Source organism: Chiloscyllium plagiosum, unplaced genomic scaffold (assembly GCF_037043375.1).
Source record: "Chiloscyllium plagiosum isolate Xiang-an unplaced genomic scaffold, Cpla_swu_hap1 HiC_scaffold_5, whole genome shotgun sequence".
Classification (NCBI taxonomy): domain Eukaryota; kingdom Metazoa; phylum Chordata; class Chondrichthyes; order Orectolobiformes; family Hemiscylliidae; genus Chiloscyllium; species Chiloscyllium plagiosum.
In genome coordinates this window covers 111,068,286-111,080,503 of record NW_028270143.1, presented here as the reverse complement: position 1 = coordinate 111,080,503, position 12,218 = coordinate 111,068,286, and the positions used below count along the sequence as shown (strand labels likewise).

Genomic DNA, 12,218 nt, shown 5'->3' with positions numbered 1-12,218 from the left:
GCACAGTTATTACTTGCCACTTTCCAGTCCAGGTCTGGATGTTGTACAATTCTTTTTATATTTGGGCATGAACTGCTTTTAATCTGAGGATTCATACATAAATGGTGCTGAACATTGTGCAGTCATAAGCAGAAATTCCACAGTTCTGAGCTTACAATAGAGTGAAGGTCATTGATGAAATTGCTGAAGATGATCGGGCCAAGGACACTAACCTGAATGCCAGAGATACCTTGGAACTGAGATGACTTATCTGCATGGCACTACCATCTTCCTTTGTCTTTTTTTTGCCCTGATTCATATTAATTCCAGTTCTGCCAAAGTTCCTGCTGCCATTATTGGTCAAGTGTAGCCTTGATGTCAAGAGTAGTCACTCTCATCTTACCTCTAGAGTTCATCTTCATGTTTGAACCAAGACTGTAATGAGGTCAAAAGCTGAGTGGCCCTGATGGAACCCTAACTGAGTGTCGCAGTTAAAAATCACACAACACCAGGTTCTAGTCCAACATGTTTATTTGGAAGCACTAGCTTTCAGAGTTCTGCTCCTTCATGAGATGATTGTGACCACCTCATGAAAGGGCGGCACTCCAAAAGCTAGTGCTTCCAAAAAAACCTCTTGGACTATAACCTGTTGTGTGATTTTTAACTTTGTCCACCCCAGTCCAATGCCGGCACCTCCAGGTCATGAGTGTCACAGGGCAGGTTATTGCTCAACAACTGCTGCCTAATAGTACTGTTGATGACACCTTGCATCATATTATTGATGATTGAGAATAGATTGAAAGGGTGCTAATTTGCCAGTTGGATTTCTCCTGCTTTTTGTGTGCAAGATGTACCAGTGTAATTGCCCACATTGTCAGGTAGATGCCAGTGTTGTAGCTGTTCCACCGTTTACTACTTTGCATCATGAATCCTTTGTCAGTTAATTTTTGAAACATGCCACACTGGAAGAAGCACTTTGCTGCTTCAGCTGGAGGTTAGAACGTATTAATACACCAACTCAACTCCCACCTGTTACACCCTCTTGTCAGTCCTATCCTGAAGCCTGCCTTGGAACCAGAAGAATTCTGCCCTGTTTCAGAGAAGTATTTGGCTGTTTGCGAACCACCTTTGTTGTGCAATTGAGAAGGATGCTTTATAATTGCATACTGTTTTGTGTTGGTTAGTTATAAACAAACTAGACAAAGCTAGGTTATCAGTTATCGGTGAATCATTTGGATTTTTAACATTCCCGCAGCTTTCATGATTTTATGGTGTTTTGCAAATTATCAGATTAACTGAATTCACTGTCAAAATTTTTCATAGCAAATTTGTGTTCCTTATCCAGTCCCATGATCCTGCGGTCTTCATTAACATAGTTCAATTTGCATCAGGAGTTGACAAGAATGTTAGAGTACGAAAACTCGAAGCATGAGAAGGCAATTCAGTCCCTCGAGCCTGCTTCGCTATTCGGTACAATCAGTGCTGATACCATCTTGCCTCAACTCCACTTCCCTGCTGGTTCTTTGAAACCCTTCAACCTTTTTACTAATTTAAAAATCTTCGCCTCCTTAGATTTATTCAGTGTTTCATTATCCACGGCACTCAGGGGTAGTGAGTGCCGCAGCTTCGTGACCTTTTGGGAGAAGTAATTTCTCCTCATCTCTGTTTTAAATCTGGCACTTGCTTAACCTAAAACCTTTTGTTCTAGCTTTATCCACAAAGAGAAATGTCCCCTTTACATCTACTTTGTAAATCCCCTTTGTTATCCTGTATACCTCCAATAGATCTCCTCACATTATTCTAAACTCATGAGTATCGGCCCAGACTGCTCAATCTCACTTGATAAGACGAGCCCTTCATTTCTGGAATTAATCTAGTGAGCCTTCTCCAAACCACAGTTTATGTTCTTGGGGGAAGTCAAAAGCAGTGCCATTTTGAGTCATGGAAGCAATTAAGGAGAATCTTGGATTGATCCTGCCATTAAACTGGAATTTCAGGCCAATAAAACTTAGTTTCATAGACATCTATAAATTGTGATAAGGACATAATTTGGCACAGAAATAGCCTCCCCCTCCAGTCAAGATTGTGGCTGATCTGCTACACCTCAACTCCACTTACGTGTCAGCTCCTTGTAGCCCTCACTCCTTGATGTTTCAAAAATCGATGAGTACCTCTTTTTGATTTCGCTTCCATAATTCCCTTGGATAGATAATTCTAAACATTCACTGCCCTCCAAGAGAAGAAATTTCTGTATGTATCGGATTCAAATAAGCGTTCCCATGCTGTATCAATGTATCCTTGTTCAAGTTTCCCTACTAGGTGGAATTAACCTCTCGACATACCCTGTTATGCGCCCTCAGTATGTTTCAATAAGATCACTCCTCATTCTTCTAAACTCGAATGAATACATATCAAAACTGTTTAAGAGTTCTTCATGAGTGATCACTTCATCCCAGGAATCAGCCCAGTAGATTTCTTTTGAACTATCTTCAGTACCAGAGCATCCTTTCTTAAATATGGGAACCAAAACTACACTATACTCTCCAATACTCGGTACATTTGTAACAACACTTGCTTGTTTTTAAGCTCCAACACCTAGCAATAAAGACCCAAATTTCATCATACTTACAGTTAATAATTTTCTTTAATAATTTCTTAGTTATATTTTGTGTTTCATGTACAAGAACATCCAGATCTTGTCTTTCTACTCTTTTTCTGGAGTTTCTCTCCATTTAACTAATAGACTGCTTTCTGATTCTTCCCATAAAAGTGGAACCTCTTGAATTCCTACATTAAACTCCATGCCAAGTTTTTGTCCACTCTTTCAATCTTTCTATATTCCTTATGCGGTAACAACAACCTCTTGCACATATTTGGACTGAATTCGCATCTTCAGTTTACATGTGTTTCAAGTGACTATTATGGCTGTTGAATATTGTTCAAGATTTCAGAAATCTGATTTGACTTGGCGACTGAAGTTAGTAATGAACTTGTTGACATTTGTGTCATCATTCTACCAGTTGTGACAGATTACCACATCCAGGTAACCTTGCTCATAAATGATTTTTCATGATATGATTCATTTTAGTTCACCTGCCTTAAGCTTGTGAATGAGAAAACTCTATAGACTAGTTTGTAGCTTCAGTTTAATTTGAGGATTGGACTTGTCAATTGAACTGTCTTCATCTTTCTTTGAAGCCTGGATAGTTAACTTTTCAATGTTGCAGGATTGATTTTAACCAAATGCCTTCTGTCAAACTTCTGTTAAAGAGTTCTAGGTTTTCCTCAGATCTGAATCCAGTAGACCTCTTTACTTCTGAGCATACAAATGACATCCAGTGTTATCCCAAGAAAGCAATGACTTGAAATGACTCTCCCATGGCAGGTTTAGGTAGCAAATTCCAGGAAATATGATACTGTGATTACAAAAGAACATGTCTTTATGTCCAAGTTGGAATAAAACAGTCCCCAGATGCAGGGAAATCCCATGCTTTTGGAAACAACTTGAATTTTGTGGACTTAATTCCCTCAAGTGTTAGGTTAGTAAGTTACCCAGGTATAAGCATTTGCTACATAATTTATGAATAAGAAAAAGAAATTAATCTCTTGTCAGCAACACAGGTATCGTACTACATACTATATCTCTGCCCAGCTGACTCTGAAAAGTCCTTCATAACGTGAATGTAAAGTTCTGAATGTTAAACAAATTATCTACCATACTAATTAAGCAACAGGCTTGTAGATTTATACTTGACAGAATACGTCAAATTGTATCCCTTTGCATCATAAATGGATTTACTCCGTCCCAGTGACTGGAGGTATCCACTAGAGATAAGGGACAGAAGAATACACTGAACAAGAATATACTGAGAATTCTCAACATTATCCATGGACCTTATTGGTGGTATGGTTACTAAGTTTGCAGATGACATCAAAATTGGAGATGTAGTGGACAGTGAAGAAGGTGACCTCTGAGTACAATGGGACATTGATCAGGTGCAATGAGCCAAGAATGGTGATGGAATTTAATTGAGATAAATATGAGGTGCTGCTTTTTGGAAAGGCGAATCAGGGCAGGATTTATACACTTAATGATAAGCTCCTGGGGAGTGTTGCTGGGCAAGGTGACTTTGGAGTGCAAGTTCATAGTTCCTTGCAAGTGGAGTCGCAGGTAGATAAGATAGTGAAGAAAGCATTTGGTATGGTTTTCTTGATTGGTCAATGCATTGAATATAGGGGTTACAGCTATACAGGACATTGGTTAGGCTACTTTAGGAATACTGCGTGCAATTCTGGTCTCCCTCCTATTGGAACGATGTTGTGAACCTTGAAAAGGTTCAACAAAGATTTCTAAAGATGTTGCCAGAATTGAAGGATTTGAGCTATAGGGAGAAGCTGAATAACCTAACGCTATTTTCCCTGGAGTATTGGAGGCTGAGACCTTAGAGGTTTATAAAATCATGAGAAGCATGGATAGGATGAATAGCCAAGACACTTTCCCTGGGGTGGGGGAGTTCAAAACTAAGAGGGCATATATTTAAGGTGAGACAGGAAAGATCTAAAAGGGACTGAAGGAGCAACCTTTTCATACAGAGGGTGGTGCATGTATGGAATGAGCTGCCAATGGACATGGTGGAGGCTGGTAAAATTACAACATTATTTTAGATTAGATTACTTACAGTGTGGAAACAGGCCCTTTGGCCCAACAAGTCCACACCGCCCCGCCGAAGCGCAACCCACCCATACCCCTACATTTACCCCTTACCTAACACTACGGGCAATTTAGCATGGCCAATTCACCTGACCTGCACATCTTTGGACTGTGGGAGGAAACCGGAGCACCCGGAGGAAACCCACGCAGACACAGGGAGAATGTGCAAACTCCACACAGTCTGAGGCGGGAAAAGGTGTCTGGATGGGTATACGAATAGGAAGAGTTTAGAAGGATATGGGCCAAATGCTGGCAAATGGCACTAGATTAATCTAGGATATCTGGGCGGTATAAACAAGTTGGAACAAAGGGTCTGTTTCTATGCTGTACAGCTCTGACACTGTGACTTATGAAGCCTCATGGATTCAGGTCAAACAAGGTGAAGTTAAGTGTTCCCTTCCACTCCTCTGTTCAGTCAATACTCACTCATATTGAATTAGCTGACGTCTGAAGGGCATATCTGGTGCTCTGCATCAGTTGGTGAAGTGACATGGGGAAAATAGCTCAGTGTGCTTTGCACCTGTTGCAGAAATGTCTGCCCACCATAGTTTTGATATTTCCTGTGAAGAGTAAATTTCAGTTCCACTACAGGAAAATCCTCCATCATGTCATGTGCAATAACTACCATGCTACATGGAATAAGCTTTGGACAGGTCTTGCAGTCCAGAGCTACACTGTGCTGTTGGCAATCAGAATCAATATAAATGCTTCATGAAAAACTGCAAGACCAGTTCAGGTTCATTGAGTGCCAGGAAGAATTCAGGGGCCACCTTACAATGAAGTGCAAAATTAGTACAACCACTACACATTTAAAGAAAAAAACTACACATACCCTCGATAATATTCAGACTTGAGCTTGCATGAGGCAGTTAACATTTATGCTAAATAAATATCAGGTCATAACTATTCCTGGGATCGCACCTATTTGTTTACAATTTCATTTGCACTTAAATCGTGTGAGATCTAGTGTTCTTCAGTTTGATAGTGTCAACGTTTCTTATTCTTTTTAAATAAGTTAGTTTTGTGGTTTATTAGCTGACATGAGGATTGTTTAGAACATGTTTTTATATCTCTGAAAAATGCAGTTGCTACGGTTGCATCTTTTATTTAATAATTCTCATTCAGAGAGACTACTTAATGATTTGTGGAAATTTATTTTTCTTCAAACTGAATGGAGGTTTTTTTAAATTCTCTGATGGAATGTGGGCATTATGGCAAGGCCAGCATTTGTTATCCATTCCCAATTGTTCCATAAACTGTAGAAAGGGCATTTAAGAGTCAACTGTATTGATATTGGTCTGGAGTCCCATGTAGACTGGACCAAGTCAGGACAGCAATTTTCTTCCCAAGAGGATGTCAGTGAACTAGATGGTTAATGTTGGATTGTGGTCAGTATTACTGATACTAGCTTTTAATTTCGGATTTTATTATTTGTATTTATATTCTACCAGCTACCATGGTGTGAATTGAACCAATATCCCCACAACATTAACCTTGGCCTGTGAATTGCTATTCCAGTTACATTACCAATATACAGAATCTCATCAAATTTAGCTAGGAAAGTTGAAATTGCACTTTATCTGTTATTCCTTGAGTTGTTATGTAAAGATGTATCTTCTAATCGATATTCATCCTTTAAGTGTTTAGTAAGTTAGTACCAGCATAACTTACGCCTTCAAAAATTTTAAATGTTCCCAAATATTCAATTGGGATTTTTTTTTGTTGCCATGGATATAATTCCAACATATAATCAGTGATGCACTGTTTTGCTTAACTAGCCCTGTTGTCATTTCTTTGATAGAAACATATAAATTCTTCTTCATGCCTATGGATTAGCGCTTAGCTATTTAAATATTGCCGCCAGTTGTCAGTACTCAAGTTCTGTTGATTTATAATGTTCAGGCTAATAGATATTAAATATTGGGCAAATCAGCTTTAAAAATATAAACTTAAGTAGCTTCACATAGTAAAGGTTGCTGTGAAGCATTTTATGACCCACTGTAGTTTGAACCACAAGCTGACACCCCAAGGACAAAATAAATTGGCTGAATGTTGTGCTCTCTACAGGTCATTATGCAGGGGCGCGGCACAGCATTACCAGGCCAGATGGGCCGAGGACGCATGATGCAACATAAACAGAATCTGCGAGTGGTGGAATGCAGACCTCAACCATGTGTGGTGTCAATTGAAGGGCTTTCTTCTTCAACTACTGATTTCCAGTTGAAAAACCTGCTGATGTCAGTTGGACCTATTCAGGTAGGTGACCCCTTGCATGCATTTTTTAGCACACAAATTATTGTACGGCTTTTTAAAAATCAATTGCAATTTAAGCTGCTCTTTTTGGCCTTGAATTTAAAGCTCCTTTCTAGTGTACAAGATTTTTATTATAATTGGTAAATTTTACCTCCTTGAATTAAATGGTAATGAGCAATTGCTATCAATTGCAATTGTAGCTTCTCCAGTAGATTTCATAATATGCAAGATTTGAATTAGCATACAGCTTTTTACATTGATTGCAGTTTTTTTCTAATGCACAGATGGCAGTGGCTTGTCCTAGCATGTCACCCACATTGACAGAGGTGTCTGATTTGGATGTGGATCGCTGTGCATCACCAAAATTCTACTCTATTTCCCTTAATTCTTTGCATTATCTTTCTCCTTTGTTCCAGTCTTTGCCCTTGGTTAGCTTTTAAGCTCAACAGGCTACTTGGTTACTTCTGTAATATTGTCTTAATGTATACAGTTTCAGCTATACCCAATAAGGCTTTTATTTTGTAAGCTGCACTTGGAAGTAAATGTACTATATTTTTGAAAAACATATAGCACAGTTTGTGATGCATAATGAAGCAAACTGTTTTTAATTGTCATTGATTTGCCGTTTGCGCTCATTTCCAATAAGTTGAGCACCAGTGCTAAGCGGCTTTACAATGCACTAACTCTATCACATTTTGGTGGTTCACTGTCACTATCTGAAGGACAATTGGAATGGGCAACGAATACCGGTCTTGTCAGCGTTACTGACATGGCATGAATAAGAGAAGAAAAAGAATAAATCTGAAACAATGGCCTGACCTACTGTTTAGAGTCATAGGACTGTACAGCACAGAAACAGACCCTTCGGTCTAATTCGTCCATGCTGACCAGATATTCCAACCCAATTTCTTCCCACCTGCCAGCTCCTGGCCCATATCCCTGCAAACCTTTCCTATTCATGTAACCATCCAAACTCCTCTTAAATTTTGCAATTGTACCAGCCTCCACCGCTTCCTCTGGTTTCATTCCATACACATACCACCCTCTGCGTGAAAAGGTTACCCCTTAAGTTTCTTTTATATCTTTCCCTTCTCACCCTAAACCTATGCCCTCTAGTTCTGGACTCCCCCACCCCAGGGAAGAGACTTTGTCTATTTATCCTATCCATGCCTCTCATAATTTTGTAAACCTCTATAAGGTCACCCCTCAGCTTCCGATGCTCCATAGAAAACAGCCCCAGTCTATTCAACCTCTCCCGATAGCTCAAATCCTCCAACCCTGGCAACATCCTTGTAAATATTTCCGGAACCCTTTCAGGTTTCACAATGTACTTCCGATAGGCAGGAGACCAGAGTTGCGCGCAATTTTCCAAAACTGACCCAATCAATGTCCTGTACAGCCGCAACATGAACTCCCAACCCCTGTACTGAATACTCTGACCGATAAAGGAAACCATATCAAATGCTGCCTTCACTATCCTATCTACCTGTGACTCTACTTTCAAGGAGCTATTAACCTGCACTGTATGATCTCTGTTCAGCAACACTCCCTAGGACTTTATCATTAAGTGTATAAGTCCTGCTAAGATTTGCTTTCCCAAAATGGAGCATCTCACATTTATCTGAATTAAACTTCATTTGCCACTCCTCAGCCCATTGGCCCATCTGATCAAGATCCCTTTGTAATCTGAGATAACCTTATTTGCTGTCTACTACACCTCCAGTTTTGGTGTCATCTGCAAACTTGGTAACTATACCTCTTATGCTCACGTCCAAATCATTTATATCATTTTATATAATCATTTCTTAAGCTCTTACCAGAATCCCACTTCGAATGAGTCGGTCAGTTTTATCCCCATTTCGACAAGCCTTTAGGTAAGTCCATGATGTCCTAATGGGTCAACGTTTGGTGCTTGTTTTGGTTCTGAATGCATTTTCCCCCAGAGAATGTGAAAAAATATGATAGTATATTGAAATATAATATATTGAAATATAAAAAATAGAATAGTCTATTGAAAATATCTTACAGCCTTGCCCTCGAAAAACCTTGGCAAGGATGATGTGTGGAACAAAATTGAACCTATAGGCAACCTTTATTCTACTTATTTTTTGAATAGTATATGGAACATTGGCAGAAATGACCAACAAAACCAGGTGCAGTTGAGTCTGATGCTAAATGGGTGTACAACAGGGACCCAGTAGATTTCAAAAGGCATTTGGTAAGCTGCTGCATAAAAGGTTGCTGCATAAGATAAAGAAGCAAGGTAGAAGGACAATGTATTAGCATGGAGAGGATTGGTTAACTAACAGGAAGCAAAGAGTGGGACTAAATGAGTGCTGTTCAGGTTGACATCAGTGACGAGTGGTGTGCCTCAGTGATCAGTGTTGGGACTGCAATTAATCACAATTTACATAGATGATTTGGAGTTGGGGACTATGTTAGTGTCTCAAGCTTTGTAGATGACATTAAGATGAGTGGTAGAGCAAAGTGTGCAGAGGACTGTGAAACTTTGCAAAGGGACAAAGTTTTGAGTGAGTGGGCAAAGGTGTGGCACATGGAATACAATGTTAATAAGCGTGAAGTCATCCATTTCAGTAGGTATAACAGTAAAAAGAACTATTGCTTGAACAGTATGAAATTGCAGCACGTTGCTGTGCAGAGGGACCCGGGTGTCCTTGTGCATGAATCACAGAAGGCTGATCTGCAGGTACAACAGGTAATTAAGAAGGCAAATGCAATTTTGTTCTTCATAGAACAATACAGCGTAGAACAAGCCCTTCAGCCTTCGATGTTGCGCCGACTGTGAACTAATCTTAGGCCATTGCCCTACACTATCCCATCATCATCCATGTGTTTATCCAAGGATTGTAAAATGTCCCTAATGTGGCTGAGTTAACTACATTGGCAGGCAGAGCATTCTACGCCCTTACTACTCTCCTGAGTAAAGAACCTTCCTCTGACATCTGTCTTAAATCTATTTTTATTGCTAAAGGGATTGAATTTAAAAGCGAGAGAGGTTATGTTGCAGCTGTATAGGATGCTGGTGAGGCCACACCTGGAGTACTGCGTGCAGTTTTGGTCTCCTTACTTGAGGAAGAATGTCCTGGCTCTAGAAAGGGTGCAGAGGAGGTTCACTAAGTTGATTCAGAGTTGAGGGGGTTGGCTTATGAGGGCAACTGAGATTATATTCATTGGAATTTAGAAGAATGAGGGCGGCCCTCATGGAAACACTCAAACCTATGAAGGGAATAGGTAACCTAGAAGTAGACAGGATGTTTCCACTGGCCGATTAAACTAGGACAAGAGGACATAGCCTCAAAATTAGGGGGAGCAGATTTACTTCTTCACCCAGAGGATTGTGGATCTATGGAATTCCCTGCCCAGTGAAGTGGTTGAGGCTTCCTCAGTAAATGTTTTTAAAGCTAAGGTAGGTAATTTTTTGAACAATAAAGAAATTAAGGGTTATGGTGAGAGGGCGGGTGTGTGGACCTGGGGCCACAAAAAGATCAACCATGATCTTATTGAATGGTGGAGCAGGCTTGAAGGGCCAAATGGCCGACTGCTGCTCCTAGTTCTTATGTTCTTAGATAAAAAGGATCAAAAATATTGGAAAACTGATATCTTCTGGATAAAGCAAGCTTCAAAAATCCTGATTTAGTACCTATTGTTAATTATGTTCAAAGTTCTCAGTTCTGGGCAAGAAACTGGAGAGAGAGTTTTACTGGCAAAATAAGCAATATGTGATTTAATGGAGGAATTATCTGGACCGTTGAGACTAGAACTTTGCAGTGCACCAACAAGAAGTGTTACTGGCTTAAACATGAAGGTTTGACTTTCAGTTCAGCATTGGTCCTGCTACCTTCCAACAATAATCTGCATTCAGTAATATCCACAAGCTGCTCTCCAGAGATAATGTTACATTAGGGGCCTACTTGCTTTGGGGCTCCCATCCTGATAAATGGTCCATTTTTCTGGATTTGCACTCATCCTAATTATTATATAATAGTCATACAACATAGAAACAGTTCCTTTGACCCACCGTGTCCGTGTCAACCAACAAACACCAAACTACATTAATTCCATTTACCTGCACTTGGTCCATAGCCCACTACGTCCTACGTTTAAGTACTCATCCAGATCCTGACCTTAAACTTATACCTTTCCCTTTTGGAAAGAGATTTTTATGATCTGTTCTGTCCATGCTTTTCATAAGTTTGTGTATATCAATAAGATCCTTTCAGCCTCTTCTGTTCCAAGACACAAGCCCGCTCCTCATAACTGAGACATTTTTCATCTGTGGCAACATTCTGTGCACGTTCTTGTGCACTCAAGTCCTTTCAATAGTGTGGCAACCAAATCTGTGCACAGTATTCCATATCTGGCCGAACCAATGTTTTATAATGTTGAACTAGTATTCTTGCTCCTATGTTCTCGGCCCCAGCTGATGAAGGCCAATTTCTCTTTTGCCTTTTCCACCACTCTTTTTCCCTGTGCTAACATCTTCCATAATCCCTAATTCATTGTTAAACTCCCCTTATTAGACCTCCCAAAATGCATCAATTCACATTTATTGGGATTAAATTCCATCTGCCACTGCCCTGCCCAGTTTATCATTTGATCAGTATCAGTCGGTCACCTCTCACCATCCTCCTCTCTATCAACAACAACACCAACTTTTGTGTCATTTATGACTTACTAATTATACCTTTTACTCCCAAGTTGTTAATGTACATGGTAAGTAATATGGGTACCAGCACCAAACCCTGTAATACACGGCTGGTCACAAGCTTCCAATTATAAAAGCAACCCACCACCATCACCCTCTGCCTCCTATTTATAAACCAATTTTGTATTCAGTTTGCCAAGTTGCCTTGGATCCCTTGGGTCTGACCTTTTTAGACCAGCCATCCATACGGGACCTTGTCAAAGACCTTACTGACAATACTCTTGTCAATGTATTTCGTCACCTTTTCAAAAATCTCAATTAAATTAGACAGGCTGTTCCTCCAGCAAATCTGTGCTGATTTTTTTCATGATCAACCCCTGCCTTTCCAAGTATTGATTTAATTCTGTCCTTCAGAACGTTTTCCTATGAACTGGCTTATTCCTGCTGCCCTTCTTGAGCAAAGGAACTGTATTAGCTACTGTCCAGTCATCTGACATTTCACCTCCAGCCATTGAAGTATTAAATATCTCTGCCTGGCCTCCAGCAATCTCCTGCTTTGCATCCCATAGCAGCCTGGAATACATCAGGCCTTCAGGCTTTATGCACCTA

General features: G+C 40.0%; 1 protein-coding gene across 3 annotated transcripts in view; it reads left to right on the top strand.

Annotated features, from left to right (window-relative positions):
- Positions 1-12,218, top strand: part of rbm33a (RNA binding motif protein 33a) — a 163,721-nt gene that overhangs the window by 121,921 nt on the left and 29,582 nt on the right. For all 3 annotated transcript variants that reach the window (XM_087987564.1, XM_087987565.1, XM_087987563.1), the window contains one exon: positions 6,758-6,946. In XM_087987564.1, the coding sequence (XP_087843690.1) occupies positions 6,758-6,946 (189 nt within the window). The remainder of the gene's footprint in view (positions 1-6,757; positions 6,947-12,218) is intronic.